Genomic DNA, 16,567 nt, shown 5'->3' on the forward strand with positions numbered 1-16,567 from the left:
TAGATTGAATCTGTCAAAAGTAACATGTTTACAAAGTACCATTGAAATCAATTTGTCCTATTTGTTTGGTTGTGTTGTCTTTATTTCCCTATTTCTGGAGAGCTGGCCAGAGACCCTTGCTGGCTGAGGAGGAGGGGAGAAGAGAGGAGTGCAGGCAGAGATTCAGGGGGAATTTGGAAAAAGCCATTTCCTGCCAAAGTTAGCGGTTCAGAGAGGTTGGTTCATTATAATGGCTTAATGGATCCTCCAGGATGCCTCCTCGGCTTACAGTGTGTTAGCGAGATGCTAACCAGAGCTAAGCTAGCGCCACACACCCACTTCTTACACTGTGGGTCTGGGTTCACTGTGCACTGTCGTCCACAATTGGGTTTCAGCTGCTAATCATATAGGAAAGGTGAGGAATTTGTGGTCTGTTTTCCTCAGTGACTTTGCTGCCTGTCTGCCTGCACCTCAAAGGCAGTGCTAGGCCAGCCTTGCCCAGTCTAACCCAGAATATATCCCTCTGCCTCTCCTCTGACTGGTCTGAGTTTACTTTGGCTCAGCTCCAAGTCAAGATCAGCGTTTCTGAATTGTAATTTGCCAAATAAACTCCAGGAATGTCTGTCTGTGTGAGGAGAGGGCAGCTCAGATACTCCTGCCACCCCCCCACCCAGAACCCCCCCCCTACAACAGCCCTACAGTATGTGTGTCAGTGTAGAAACCAAAAGCATGTGTCGGTCAGTAGTGAAGTCTAGGAACAATGTTGTTTTTGGAAGACTTGTTACAATGCACTTCATCAGCGCTCAGCATCATTGTATGACCAGTGACATTGGACGTTCAGGTGATTAATGGCCTACGATAACATATTTATTTGTTTTCCTCTCAGAACTGTGCATATTAGGTAGAGCTACTCTAGGTGAGGAGAAGGAGCTGTTGAAGTGCACTGTTTAAGCACTATTGGGCGACAGAAGGGTGCTGTGTCCAGACTGTGGACGTGGACACAGGGTTCCGCAAGGCGCCTTTCACTTAAGAATGACCATTAAAGTTAAATAGCGTTTTAAGGGGTGGTCTATCAGTACTCAAGGATTCCTGTGTCTGCAGGCTGCACTGCTCAGAGGCTGCAAGGCCCTGCTCCAGAGTGGGCTCCATGAGGGGACCCTTTCAGGTTCTGGGGGGGGGGGGGGGGGGGTGGGGTGGGGGGGTGGGGTTGGGGGGGGGGGGGGGGGGGAGGGGGGTGGGTGGGTGGGTTGTTCCTTAGGTCAACATTAGTTCTTAAAAGTCGTTTTGTGTCGTTTCTCGCCCACTTCTCGTAAAAGAACCACCCTGGTAATTGGAACCAGTGTTTTATGAAAACTGGAAGTGTGTATATTGAAGTGGATATGTTTCTCTGTCTTTGATACTGGATACAGTGCTAATAAATACAGAAGCTGGAAATGAATGGCTTACTTCTCCTACAGTTCCTCATTCTGCTATCAAATATCTACAGGGGGGTTGAGGCTCTGCACTCCATTGCATTTTAACATCTCAGAAATGCCCACCAAGCAAATATAAAGTTACAGTCAACATATCAAATCCGGTGAATGAGCTAGTATTGACCAAGAAATTGTAAAGGCTTGAAAGTTGAACTTAGTACTGTACTGTTTACCTAAGAATCGGGCTGCTAATAATAATTTTCAGTGGCATTGTAGAACACATTAACCATATTAAAAGATACACGTTTAATATTTTATTAGTGATACGTTCTATGCATCTTAAGAAGTTTCAGCTTCAGCTTTCCAGTTCAGAATTTCGATATGAGGCCTCGTCTTACCCTCAGATGAGCTCTGATTCTGTTGCTGGTTAGTGTTAAAAAGCAACCTTGAGTGTTTAGCCTGATAGTGTTTCCAGACAGAAGATACTCTAGGGAAGACAAATAGGGTTCAAGCCCTCTCCAGCAGATAATGAAGGTGCCTCTCTCTCAACTCCTTTCTTATGGAGAAAGACCCAATCGGCAACAAGGGGTACAAGCACAACTTTATCACTTTGAAGTCTGGGCCAAACATCTGCACTCTTGCTATACTTTCTCCTTTCAGGAATATCCATTGCAGCTCCATCACAGTTTCAAGCTGACCTTCTCCTCTCTTAGCTTGCTGCTCAGATCTCTCCTTCAACACGTGTCAAGCTTACATAATCATAGTTTATAGTCATGCATTTTCTTTGGAAACCACATGTTTTTTTTTCCAGTGGTGTTTGCAAATGTTCTCTGAAGTATGTGTTTCAAGCTGTGTAATGAGGCTGACTCAGGCAGTTTGTTAAGGTGGGAAGAGCCTAATTAAAACCGTCGCAACCACGTCATTCAGCCAGTCCGGTTTTTGTAGCTCACAGCAGGCCATGTCAAACATAAACTCTCAACATACCAACAGCTCTGCGATCATGCTGATCATGCTGTTTTTGATTATTTCATTGTAGTACAAACAACAGTGTTGTCAAGACAATGGATTTCTTTTTTCTCTGTGTAAAAGTTGCGACACTGAGCTCAGTGTTGGTGGTTTAGATTGTGTGGTGTGGTGATGTTACATGAGAACATCTCAACAGGGCTGTGGCTCGAAGTATTATCTAACTGAACCACTGACCAACAAGAGAGAGCTCAGTACTGCATTTACCGGTAAGCCTGAGGGGAGAGTAACTTGAAAGAGCTGAGTTTAAACCTGAAAGCCATCTTTTTAGGTGTGCATACTGTATTATGCATCAGTGGATAGGGAGACAACATGTGTTTCTAGATTTTATCCATATTTAATATACACATAATGATGTGTGTAGAGAATTGTATGAGACAGATGTGTGTAGTTGCAGACTGGGATAAAGATCCATGCAGAGCTGTGGAAGGAGGTTCAGACTCAGGTCCGGATACAGGCTAGAGGTGAACTGCAGATAAAAATGCAGGTGTAGTCGTATTTCTCTCCACGTAGGGCTCTCAATCTCTACTTCTGGACTGTGTCCAAACTTTCTGGTCGATGGTTCAGACGTCCACATACATACACTAACACACACATTTTTATTCAGCGACATCTGCACAGACATTTCCTGAAATTCTGATAACAGGCGAATAAATATTTCCTCATATTTTATTTCCACATACCATCTCACCTTTCAGAGCTTATGAATGACATCTGGGTTGGCATTGTCTGTAAAAATGTCTGGTAACAATTTGGACATTATCTTTACAAATATGTTTTTGTGTTTGTCTTTGAGTGTGTTAGAATGAAATTCACAAAAAACAAGGTGACAGGTTTTTGTACAACAAAAAAACACGTTCTTAGATGATTCACACTTATATGAAATAAACCTGACTTGGCCAGGAAACCGGCACTTGTGTAGTGGGTGTATGTTTTAAAGCTGACTTTTATTGACTCTTTTGAGGTTGGGTGAACTCAGCCTAAGCACCTGCCATATGTGTGCATGGATGAAAAATACAGTCAAGCCAGTCCTAGCCATCAATAATAGTGTATATTTACTCAAACCTCTTAAAGTGACAGTATTTTTTCTCTGAAATGTATATTCAGACGTCTAGCTAAGTGCTTTTAATTAACATACTACCTAACATAGTACTAACATACGACATTCTTTCACTGTATACTCTTATTTGCTTTTCTAACTGCAGCTGCCAATTTGCAAACGTGCAAATGACATAATTTCTTCAGTTGGAAAGCCAATATAAAAAGGAGAATTTTGTGTTCTGAACAGTTTCTTGAATTGGAACGGTAAAATCCCATTAGCAAGTTAAAAGTTATCAGTATAATGGGTACTGTGAAACGTATGTTATAGCTATCCTGTGTGGTTGTCCTGCGGTTTGTCAGTTTCAACTGTGTGTTTATACATAGTTTCTTGCATAAGGTCTCAAAACCTTTCCCTCCAATTAAGGCAATAAATATCAACAAAGAATGTTTTTTGCTTATGTTGGAACTCTTTCATATCATTATTAAATCCACAAGTTTGCAATCCACATGAGAGGAAAATGTCTCAGTGTTAGGGACTAAGTTCTATAGACACTATTTGATTTCTTGTAGCTTTCAGTTCTCAGTCTAATTTATTAGTGCAGGTTTTTTCTGAAGCCAAAGCTTTGGTGTAAAGACTGAGCACATTATATGGCTTGTTAGGTCCTTGAGCACTGGCCAACGTGAGGCATGTAGCCAGGTCTCAACAGTGAGGCCTTCTCCTCTGGACCCACACACAACTTGACTGGAACACAGATGCTCCAGCAACACTGCCACTGGCATGTGTTGTATAGTTCCCAGGTCATCAAGTTCAAAAGAAATGCATGCTTATACAGTACCTGTTCATATTTAAAGTATGAAACTTTATAATATTTGTATTATATTATATATAATACAATACATGTATTTATTATAATATATTCAGTGCCATGAATTGTAAATGACACATACGGTACAATAGCCATGTAATATTGTTTAATTTCAGTATATCTTGAGTATTTATGCTGGAGCTTTGAGCAGCAGAACAGGCTACAGAACAATCTTGTCCTGTATGGGTTGTCAAGAGTTCTTGGATACTTCCTGATTCCTGTTACCACAGCAAACAGTGCAGACGTGGAGCTTAACATCAGACAGAGAGGTTGCAAGGCTTTTGTCACTGTGTCTCCTGCTGTGGCCAGATGTGCTGTCTCCGGAGCGGGGGGACACAGAGAAGGTGTCACGTGGCACCACTGCAGTTTGGACATCAAACATAAAGCGACTGTAGTGTTAGGTTAGTCCCTGAGGCCAGCAACAGTGGCCTGTGTATTGTTTGGCGGCACAACTCATATGTACGTGCCCATACAAAGTAATGAAGGACTCACATGACCTAGGAACATAAAACTGTATTAATCAATCGTTTTAATCAATACAATAGTACAACTTTACCCTATTCGAGAGTTTGATGTAGTTATTCTGTGCTCACAACCGTTTCAACTCAGGCATTTGTCCGGGAAGGGGTTGACAAAGCAATGAACTCATATCCCCAGGAATCCAATCCTATCAGCTTTTTGACACTGTTATTGGACATTTCATAAGTTCTGCCAATGATGTTCCACCCTTTTAAATGTTTTTTATGCTGACAATGTCATGGCTAACAAGGCCAAATCAGGGTTGAAAAACAAGACCAGACAATCTTCACTGGGATGTTTTGGCCTTAGTGACAGCCATAGCCTGTGGTTGCGACAGACACAAGACTATGTTTTCCTCATGTCCACGTGTCTCTCGGTCATTCCTGGAATACAGAGACTGGATTCAATCATGGCTAATAAACGGACACAGACATCATTCCGGAGATGGAAGAAAAACACCCCTCTCATAATGTAGCTGATTTGAAAAGAAACTGGACTGAATGATGCTGTGTTAAGTCACAAATCTTGCAAAAAATCTGTGTAAAATAAAGCAAGAACTAACATATTACACAAAGTTCAATTTTTTATTTGCCACCACCTACCTTAACTCACCCCACTTGTGTAACCTTGTTGACCCTCCTCCCTCTCCCCCAGGTTGGTGGTTTGTGAGCACTGCAGAGGAGCAGGGCTGGGTCCCTGCTACCTACCTGAACTCCCACAGCGGAACACGGGACGACCTGGAGCTGGGCGCCTCCAGGGCTGGAGAAGGTGAGACCGCAGCCTCCCTCCACTTCCTACCCCGCTCCACACACACCCAACACCCCGCATCCTACCCCATCTCTGTCAAGGTAGAGTGGCCTCCAAACCCAGACCCACCGCCGCCGCCTGACGACAGTGTCTGACGTGCCGCTGGTGTGAACAACCCCCTCTGTGCTCCTGCCACTGTAAGCACTGCTGAACAAGCTGAGGATTCAGCCTTGAGTAAACACCTACTGTAGGAGTGCTAATATACACACACGCGTACTGTGTACACACACACACACAAGCCGCAACCCTGGGCTGAGGTGCCCTGAGTGACGTTTTGTATCCCTCCAGTCCTGCCAGTCCTACAGTACAGTACTGCTGTGTAGAAGGCAGCAGTGATACAGTCCAATAGTACAGTACTGCTGTGCAGAGGGGAGCAGGGATACAGTCCTACGTTCGCAGAACCGACCACCGGGGAGCTTGTGCTAGTGGATGGTAAACTTATGAATGAGGTGTGTGTTTACACTGCTTTAACGGTAGGGATTGAACTGTGAAGATATTTACGAGTCATGCTCCACACTAAGGTCAGGTCTAATGTTTACCATCCCAGGACCTGAGGTAAATCATGTGATTCCCCACACTGAGGATAATTATCTCTCCAGATGAGAAGGGTAAGGTTACTGTAGCTCTTTGTCCTGCGTTCTACCCTCACAGTGCTGTCCAAAACCCTGATAAGAAACACACCTAAACATGTGGGGTTTGCCAAAAGACCATGACCAATGGATCCAATCATGCTGTCATCCTAATTTACCCTCCCCGGTGACTTACAAAGTCATCTAGTCCAAGCTGTGTCACAGCCCAGTTCCTCTCCATGTTATCTGAGCTACATTGCCTTTGGCGCTGTGCCTGTGCAATGTCACTCTCTTTGGTCAAATACATGCTGCTTGGATTTCAACATTGGATTTACAGTGCGCACAGTGTTATCTACAATACCTACACTACCTGCAGTGCCTTCAGTATGCCTGCATGTATTCTTGTTGACCCCCCCCCCCCCCCCAAAACTACTAGAGGCACATGCTTAATTTGCTTGCATCTTACACTTCCAAACAAAAATTCAGATTTTCCAGCAGTGTTTTCAAGACTTTAACTGTACTTCATTTTGACTCCAAAACAATGGGTCCCGTATTCCCCCTGGCATTGTATATCATCAGGGCTGAGAGAGAGAGGGAAGCATGCTGGATGTAACAAACTCTATATCAGGATGAACGGTTCTGCAGTTTCACACAATTCTCAGTGGTATTTCTCTTCCCTAGCTTTATCTACATAATGCTAATTTATTCCTTATGAAATGCTGCGTAGCCGCAAATACTGACAGACAAGAAAACACACTCCACATGCACACGGACACACACATAGGTTACACAAGAAGCAGATAGCAGACGTTGCCAGAGCGGTAAGGTGACAATATGTCCGTGTAATTAGCCTTCCTGTGTCTACTCAGTCATGGGAACGACCAGGGCCACATGCAGCCGCCTAAACCACCGCTCTGTCACAGAGATGGAGATGGGACTCTGTGGCAGGGATCTGGAACACATGATACGGCCTTAAGAACCGCGACAGACAGTCTGCGTTGTGGATCTCTCCCTCTGTGTGATCAAGAGTCCCATCATGACAGATAGCTGGATGTCTTCCTTTTTAGAGTGGTCATGTTTCAGACTTGTAATTCTTTGTCATGGCTTCTATGATATGATACTTGTGATAGCTATAATATTTGAAGGCTCGATGTTTGGAGAGCTATTCTGCTCTGGCTACTTCTAATTTGTAATTATGGATGGATTAAATATGTGGGTCAACTTTGATGATCAATTTAAGTTTTTCAAAGAATGAAACAATTAGTTTTTTTTGGTCATAATACTTCTAATTGACCTTGCAAGTTCAGTCTAATGTCTTTGATGGCTGCTAGACATTTAACTGATGAAAGATGATGGGAAATGATTTTCTTCAATTAGACAATTATGTAATTTCGCATCAAAACATTACTCCAAAGGGTGTTTCCCATCTCCAGTACGCAAAAGTCGGAAAACGTTTTGATCTGCGCACTGAAATCCTGTTTATTTAATCTATTGAATAAATGGCCTGCAATGTGTGCCACAGATGCTTCTGCAGGACAGGACAGGACAAACATGCGAACAGCTTCTGCTAATTACAAGCCACAGCCAACATGGCCCCTTGTTTTACGTTTCCTGTGTAACACTTGTCCATCCTCACCATACTGCAGCGGGGCCGCACTTATTTTATACGTCCTCATCCTTCCATGTAACCCACTAATAATGGTCTGTCAACGGAATCCATGGTGTTTGTGATATTTGTGCTCTCCTTTCATGTCGCCGTGTTTGTGTGTGTGTGTGTGTTTAATGCGTGTGTTTGTGCGTGTGTCTGCTCGCCATGTGTGTCCCTCCATCAGTCCCTAAACGCCATAAGGCCCATCTGAAGAGGCTGGACCGCAGATGGACGTTGGGGGGGATGGTCAGCAGGCAGCAGAGCCGAGGTGAACCAGCCCCAACCTCAAACTGTGTTTAGTCCCCTTCTCTCTGTCCACCTTACCCGTCCACACTCCTTCTGCCTATCTGTGATGCTCGCCTTTCCCCGTGAAACTCCACCATCTTGAACCAACTACATGCCATTAACTCGCACGCTCATACTGTAACTTTGTCAGCGAGTAAGGAAAGAGTATAATTCAAACTCCTGTCAGTTCTGCAAAAGCAAATGTGAACTCAGAAACTTTTATATCAGTGTTGGAAAAGGAATTTACTTTCACATCCTGAAATTACCTCATGTACACGATTTATTATAATTAACCTCAGCGTGCAATACCAATCTTTTCTCAATTAAAGTTAAACTGGTCCACTTATCAAACTGTTATTGAGTTATAGACCTTGGTAGACCTCATGTAACATTTCACCACATTATTGGAGTTTTATGAGTAAATGAAACATGTACGTTCATACTTTTGTGTGGGGCCTCGACTTTATCGACTTTATCGAGGTGTTGAGAGCAACTTGGTCAACTGATAAATGAAGCCAATAAAGAGTTTTATTCATGTGTCTGTCGAAGAAAGGGTGAAAAGTGTTTGTGCTTGCTCACATTACCCTCTCCAAGGCCAAGCTTCGTTTTTTTTCTCCAAAAGATATGCAGTTGAACAGCTCACAGAGAGTTGATACTGTAGGCTGTTGGAGTCCAGCTCCAAGGTTTGTGCTTGGCAACACTGTGGACGGAGCACACAAAAAAAGAGTGGCCTCTGGAGTAGAAAGAGGTTTTCCACTGAAGGAACTAAATCTTGCTGAAATAGTGCTGACTGCAGGAAAATAGTTTATGAAAGTTATGCAGGCGATGCATGTTGTGGTTAACATAATATCTGATTCAGAGTTTCCCCCTCTGGCGACTGTGTGTTGAGGGAGGGTGAAGGAGGGTGAGGGAGAGGAAGGGGCGGAGAGGGGAACCACAGGAACAGGGTTGCCCCTCCAGGGACCGCTCTGCCAGGCCTTTAAACACACAGACCGGAAGCCTCACAGCTCTGGAGAGAGGAAAGCAGAGCAGGCAGGAAATGTCCTTTCTTCCTCTATTAACATGGCTGTACATGGACCATAGTTTTTCCATGTAAAGGGAATTCCTATTACATTCCCATTCAGGTCTTTCATATTCTTACAGGATGATAGGCAAGGACTTTTAACATAGCATGCCAATATCCCGCAAACTCTCTCTCTCTCTCTCTCTCTCTCTCTCTCTCTCTCTCTCTCTCTCTCTCTCTCTCTCTCTATGTCTCTTCTCTCCTTAATCTCCCTGGTATCGTCTGAGATGAGGTCTCTAATGACGAATAATTACTGTCACTAGCCCAATAGGAAGTTACAAATCAAGATGGCGCCTGTGTCTTGCTAAGTGTTGAGATCCGAAAGACTGACCGCCACAAATCTGTTACCCACGATCTGTTAATAGGGCTATTCCCCAATGTGATACGATCGGAGACTCTTCACATTCACCAAAACATTTTTGAACAGTCAGCACCCCTCCATTCCATCCTTTAACGAGTTGTCAGGTCTACAGGACTTTTTGCCCTTTCTCTTTATTTTTCTTTCAGTAATGCTTCATTTTCTTCTACCTCTTGTAAAACACTTCAATTTTTTCCATTGGTTTGAATAATGGGTTGTTATCGTAGCGCTACAGTAAGGTTGAGAAGCTGACAGTGGCCTTTGTGTTCCCACGCCCTCTGTTGGGCCTTGCAGAGGAGAAGTATGTGACGGTGCAGCCGTACTCCAGCCAGGGGAAGGATGAGATTGCCTTTGAGAAAGGGGCCATTGTTGAAGTCATCCAGAAGAACCTGGAGGGATGGTGGTTTATCAGGTAAGAGAGACTGTGGGGTTTTAATACTGTCATAACAGTGAATGACCTGCCAAACAAAACCATCTTCTGTTATTATGGCTCATGTTTACACACGCTCTTTATATCTCTCCCTCTCGCCATCCTTCTCCCTCTCATCCCTCCCTCCCTCTCTCTCCCTCTCTCCCACTTTCCCCTTCCCAGGTACCAGGACAAGGAGGGCTGGGCCCCGGCCTCCTACCTGAAGAAGGTGAAGGATGACCTTTCACCCCGTAAGAAGACAGTGACGGGACCGGTGGAGATTATTGGAAACATCATGGAGATCAGCAACCTGCTCAACAAGAGGACCCTGAGTGAGAGGGACATGCAGGTGGAGGGCCCACCTGAGGAGAGTCCCCAGGTGGCTCGGAGGGAGATCAGTCTGCCCATGCCCTGCCGTGACTCCTGCCCAGGCCCCGCTCTGCCGGAGAGCAAGGTCAAACCTGAGCCTGCCTCCCCAGCCGTAGCCCGCATCGCTCCCCACAGGATTGAGATTGGTGAGTTGTCGCCGGCAATAATTCTTTTGGATTTGCATAACTGTATTTGTGAGTTGGAGAATGAACAGAACATATAGGTTTGATAATAGGATGTTATCAACTATGTAACTACACTGATTACAGTTTGAATGATTAATTCCTCCCTCCTGTTTTAGGCTCCCCAATCCTTAGGCAAAAGCCTCCTCCTCGAAGAGATGCAACGCTGGTCAGTGGCAAATATGTTTATCAATTCTAAATTGAATGTTTATATAAGTATCTGTATAAAGTTTTAGTGGCACCGTTTTAAGTACTGTGTGTGTGTGGTTGTCTTTACCCAGGGATTTCAGTTACCTTCTCTCCCAGAGCCCCCTACGGTTGAAGCAGAGTACTACACCATTGCAGAGTTCCAGTCAGGCATAGCAGATGGAATCAGTTTTAATGGAGGACAGAAAGCTGATGTAAGAATTTTTGTTGAATCTAAAATAATATAGTTTTATTGGTCTGAATTCCACTTGTTTTGTGAGAATGGCAGAATAGCTTGTGTGTCTGGATGTCTTGTTACCTAGGTGATAGAGAAGAACTCAGGGGGTTGGTGGTATGTCCAGATAGGAGAGAAGGAGGGCTGGGCTCCCTGCTCCTATATCGACAAACGCAAGAAACCCAACCTGAACCGACGAACCAGCACCCTCAGCAGGCCCAAAGTCCCGCCCCCAGCACCGCCAGTCAAGAAGCAGGATTCTGAGGAGACAGCACCTCCCAGCAGCCCTGGCTCTGAGGCCCCAGAATCCCCTGTGTCTCCTGGCCGACCAGTATACGAGGAACCAGAGTATGACGTGCCTGCCATCGGAGACCTGGACATGGAGTCTGAGTTTGAGTTCCTGAGGGGAGACGGCTCCTCGGTGGACGGAAAGAATGAAGACGCCTCCTCCTCTCACCTGTCCTTCAAGCCCTCCCCCGCCTCCTCCGTCCACAGCGCCTCCTTCAAAACGGACGAGTCGTTTGAGGACGTCTCCCAAGAGGCTGAAGAGGAGTCGGAGGCGGTGGAGGAGTGCATCTATGAGAATGACGGATTCAGGCCCTTCAGAGAGACGTCACATACACATTACAGTGGAGACTCTGACTCCCCCAAGACAAATGTCCCTTCAGAGACAAGCAGGCCAGCTAATTGTCACTCCACCCCAGGGGGCAGGAGAGCGAGCAAGAAGAACCAGCTGGAGCTCAATGGGAACCAGATTCCTACCAAGCCGGAGGGAGGAGCCACCAGTCCCAGAATCGTCTCCTCAGACTCCACCGCTGACCTCCCCAAACAGTCCAGGATGAAGAAAGAAAACAAGGTGGAGAGTAAAATGGCAACCACTAAGCCTAAGCCTGTGGTCAGACCCAAACCCCAGCTGGTCAAGAACTCCAGTGCCGAGAAAATGGACATCAGCAGTTTGAGAAGACAACTGAGGCCTACGGGGCAGCTGAAAAATGGCACCTCCAAGGCAACCAAAGGTGAAGACTCCGAGACAGCCTCCGTCATCTCCTCAGAGGACTCCTTCTCCTCCTACAGCACCTCCGACCTCTCCTCCACCTACTCCAAAGGCAGCCGGGGTGACTCAGACCTGGAGAGCTGTACCCTGTACCGCACCACAGACCCCTATGAGAAGGTCCAGGAGTCTGAGGTGAGCTTCCCGGGCGGGGTGGAGGTGGAGGTCCTTGAGAAGCAGGAGAGTGGCTGGTGGTACATCCGCTGGGGTGAGGCAGAGGGCTGGGCTCCCACCTACTACCTGGAACCTGTCCGGCAGCCGGACGACACGGCTGGGTCCGAGTCCGACGGGACCCCCACTAAGCCAGGCAGCCTGAGTAAGTCCAACAGCCTGGAGAAGAACGAGCAGAGGGTCCAGGCCCTTAACAACATCAACCAGAACCTGAAGCGAATCACCCCGCCCATCCCCTCCAAGCCACCAGGGGGGCTATCGAGGCCCTTGGGCCTGTTCAATGGCTTTCAGAAGCAGAAGAATGGGACCAAGCAGCAGTTGATGGTCCGTCCCCAGTCAGTGTTCATCTCAGCCCCCATCATAGACACTCCCAGCCCTGTGGGGTCCCTCCGGAGGGGCGAGTCTCTCAACGCCACAGACCATCCCCGCTCCAGTCCCACTGTCAAGCGCAATGCCTCCTTTGATACACCTCCTAGAGCACCGGCACCAAAGGGTAACGCGGCATCATCCAATAGGAACACATCCAGTACGGGCAGCTCCGAGTTCTTGGGCCGTGGGCCTCAGAGAAACGACCTCACCACATCCACCGTGAAGCCCAAAACCATTGAGAAACACCACATCATCCACAACAACCTGAGAGAGTTGTACGTCTCCATAGCGGATTACCATGGCGACGAGGAGACCATGGGGTTCCCAGAGGGCACCAGTCTGGAAGTTCTAGACCGGAACCCTAACGGTTGGTGGTACTGTCAGGTTCTAGATAGTGGCAAGCCCAGGAAAGGCTGGGTCCCATCCAACTACCTGGAGAGAAAGCCATAGGACTAGACACTTACAGTGGATAAAGAGGTAGAGTTTGGGCCAGAGACTGAGAAGTTCAAGGTGAAACGTTTTACTAAAGGCATTATGAAGGCATTATGTTTGAATAAAAGGTAACAGGAATTTCCAACCTAGATGGCAACCTCTTTCATATCTAGCAGCAACAACAGTATCCCATATTAATTAACACAGAATCCCCCAGTGGAGAACTGCTTCTTGAAGAAGACATTTACAGTTAGAAGTAAGATGCCTTTACACCGCCCTATGATTAGATTTGAGCTAAAATCATTGCTAATAAAAAGATCCTTAAGTTGATTTATGATATTCTACTTTTCAGTTTTTTGCATGTTATAAAGATTTGTTCACCAACATTTTGGCCCTGCTTTACATAAGCATTTTCTCAATGTTTTGTATTTTAAAGATACAGTATGTCAGTCTATGCTTTTCATATTAAGAAACATCTGCATGTTTAGAAATAACATTTCTTGTGAGGATTCATGTTACTTAATATTTGTGTAGTTTGTAATTTTTTTACACCATCTGGTCTTTTGCATCTCTTGTAAATCCCAATCAATGTTTTAAACCAATTCTCAGATGAGCCTATCATACACATTTTCAGTAACGTGTTTGAGAAATGTACTTGTTTCCCTTCTTGTTGATACCAATATTTGTGTCCTTAGAGACGGCTGCTGGTTGTCTGCCAACACCGTTGCTTATCCTCTTTCATATTTTCTATATTAATTTTTGCCCCAGGTTTCAGGAAACAAATATTTATTGAAAGTAAGTGGGATGAAATACAGTCATGAGTTCCTTTGAAGTAGATTTTTTTACACAAACGATTTAAACTCAATCTTAAAGTGCCCCCTTGTGTTTGGAACATGTTAAAACAATCAAACTGTTTCAAAGTGAACGCTTCGTCAACAATGGGTTTTTATAATGCCTGACACAGATTGCTATGAAAAACATTATTTGAGTCAAAATATTTTGATGTATGTATTACAATTGTGTAGATACGGGATATGAAAAATAAATTACCAACATATCCTCATTAACTTCCCTTGACGAGGGCATTATGTAAACTTATACTACAATAACTGGCAAACCTCAATTCTTTAAATGAAAACCATGCAGTTTCAGAAACTGTTCAGTTATGTTGAATCAATCCAATAATTACAAATCATTTCCATATGTGTAAGCAACTATTCTTTCTTTCTTCTTCATTTTTACTTTGGAAAATGTTTACAGTATGTATTTGTAATACAATATGCTGCCTGTTTGTGGATGGTTTCAGTATAGCATAATGACAAATTAAGAATAATTCAAGTACATCATACAACTGATTAATTTTCAGTAGGTTTTGTGTTGTATGAAATGCTTTAAGAAATTGAAATGAGGAATTGTGCAATAGGACGGACCCGCCATTTCAGATTAGAGACATAACCTTGAATCAGCATCTGACCAGCATTTAGGATTCATATATGTACTTAATGTGTTTCCATTTTAAAGTGTGTAGCTTAAATGGGCCTCTGGTATTTGATATATGGTTGAAAATATCAAATCTGCATTAATTCATATCACAATCAGTAGTCATGACAAGTCATCTCACTTCAGTGCACAGCCAAAGACAGCTTATAAAAGGTTTTTAAACTCAGGTCCTGTTTATAAGCAGTCACTTAAGAACTTAATCATATATGTTGACCGTATATAACCAGAAGCCAGTGTTATAATGTTTGGCTAATTTATCAATAGATAAGATGGACGCTTTTTGTTAAACTAATTTCAAAACCATATAATTGAATTAATGAAGAGAATGATTAATTAACTTCATGCTAGATTGACCTAATGACTAATTAGTCCAGTACTCATTTGTGTGAAGGTTGGGCATCTATGTACAGCTCATTCCAGCTCATGTACAGTCTGCATTAAAGTGGTTCCCTATGTCAGACGGTGTGGTATGCTGATGTAAGTAGATATTGTCTTCAACAGGACAATATTTACAACCGACAGGATGAGTTGTGGTCCTCTCTTAGGCTGTTCCTTCCACTGGGAAACTGAGGCTAGACTTCTTCAACTTAAAAGAGAGTTACAGCTGTCTGCTCTGTTAACAGTGTGTGTCTCTGTGCATGTGTGTATACCTGTGTGTGTGTGTTTGTGTCTTCTTGCATGTGAGAGTGTGTGTGTGTCTTCCTACATGTTAAGAGTGTCTGTGTTTGTGTCCATGTAAGGGCATATGTCTGCACTTGCGTATGAGTGTGTGCTACGGTTCGTGTTTTCACAGCTGTACACAGACTAAGTCTGGTGACTTTAAAGCGGAGGTGTGTGTATGATACAGTAGGTGCTTAAAAACATGCATTTTGTGCAAACGACCAAATATTTGCCGTTATCGTAAGGTGAGCATAGAACAGAGCTGATTAGCAGTGCCAGAGTATTAAAGAGATCTGATGCAAAACATAGGGGCCCAGAGGAAGGAACCCATCGAAAACCTACCTTCACATATCAAAACCAACAAAGATCAGTTCATTTACTATCAGACATGCATATACTGTATGTCTACAAGGGGATTTTACTTGTTAACATGAGTGAAATGAGAAATTAAATGTTTTTTTTATGCGACCTTAAGGTCCATATATTATTTACAGATGCCACAATATGTGAATTATAATGTTCTATGTTTTTGATCCTTGACTTTCTGGCTCCTTTTGATAGTGAAGTTTGTCTATGTGGTGCTAATAACTTGTTTTCCTCTGTTGAAAATAAATTATCAATTTCATGCCCAGTGCTTTTATCTTCCACTATATCTGGTTTATGCTCATGTCTGGACTGTTCAAAACATAGCTGTGTTTTATTTCAGTTTGTCCTCAAGAGGGCAGCACAGCCTTTAGGCAGATCAGGGCCCATTGTCCTTCAGAAAAGAAATTAATTGCCTGTCTCTCTGCTGCTGGTGAACATCTCATGCTAAATTCAGCCAGCATCTGAACTTTAATTCAATTACATTAATTACCAAACATATATTTGTGGCATTTTAGTTCTCAATTGGATACAGACAGTTAGAGATAGACAGTAAGGGCAGGAACAAGTTAGGGCCTGGAATCTAACCCATGGCCCGAATTGGGCTGGAATTAAACCCGGGCCCCTGCTTTAAGGTTTCAGCCCATATGGTAGGTGTGCGCCCCCAAACAAGGACACAGAAAAGTGCTTTCTGAGGCCAACATCTGAATGTCCAGAGGCTGATCTCCCCTACCCTCGTGGTCACAACAGAATACAAGATGCTCTCTTCTTCTATGATGAATGGATATCTGGTTGAACAAATATACTTTTCTGCTACATCACACTCACAAGACACAAAATGGCTTCCAGTCCAGGTTTCTTGGTAGAAGGAAGCCTAGGTTCACTCAGAGGTCCGAGTGGAAAGTGTCTTGTGTGTACAAACCATTGAGATATACAGTATTCATGTCACTTTTGCAAAATGTGTCTATGTATCGCTCCTCACCTCATAGAATTGGTGGTCATAAGCGATGGTCGCTGCCGCCTGTTTCATGTCCAGATGTCATGGTCGGTCTTTGTGCGTATTGGAGCGC

The 16,567-nt window shown here is 44.2% G+C and overlaps 1 protein-coding gene across 2 annotated transcripts in view; it reads left to right on the forward strand.

The window, feature by feature from the left end:
- LOC136942989 (SH3 and PX domain-containing protein 2A-like) overlaps positions 1-15,759 on the forward strand; it is a 38,414-nt gene extending 22,655 nt beyond the window's left edge. The window contains exons 8-14 of one of the 2 annotated variants that reach the window (XM_067236088.1): positions 5,495-5,608; positions 8,049-8,132; positions 9,865-9,982; positions 10,163-10,494; positions 10,650-10,699; positions 10,812-10,931; positions 11,040-15,759. In XM_067236088.1, the coding sequence (XP_067092189.1) occupies positions 5,495-5,608; positions 8,049-8,132; positions 9,865-9,982; positions 10,163-10,494; positions 10,650-10,699; positions 10,812-10,931; positions 11,040-12,992 (2,771 nt within the window). In that variant the 3' untranslated portion in view covers positions 12,993-15,759. The remainder of the gene's footprint in view (positions 1-5,494; positions 5,609-8,048; positions 8,133-9,864; positions 9,983-10,162; positions 10,495-10,649; positions 10,700-10,811; positions 10,932-11,039) is intronic. The other variant, XM_067236089.1, reaches the window with a different exon arrangement.
- Positions 15,760-16,567: the final 808 nt, after the last annotated feature.

This window comes from Osmerus mordax, chromosome 5 (assembly GCF_038355195.1).
Source record: "Osmerus mordax isolate fOsmMor3 chromosome 5, fOsmMor3.pri, whole genome shotgun sequence".
Lineage (NCBI taxonomy): Eukaryota > Metazoa > Chordata > Actinopteri > Osmeriformes > Osmeridae > Osmerus > Osmerus mordax.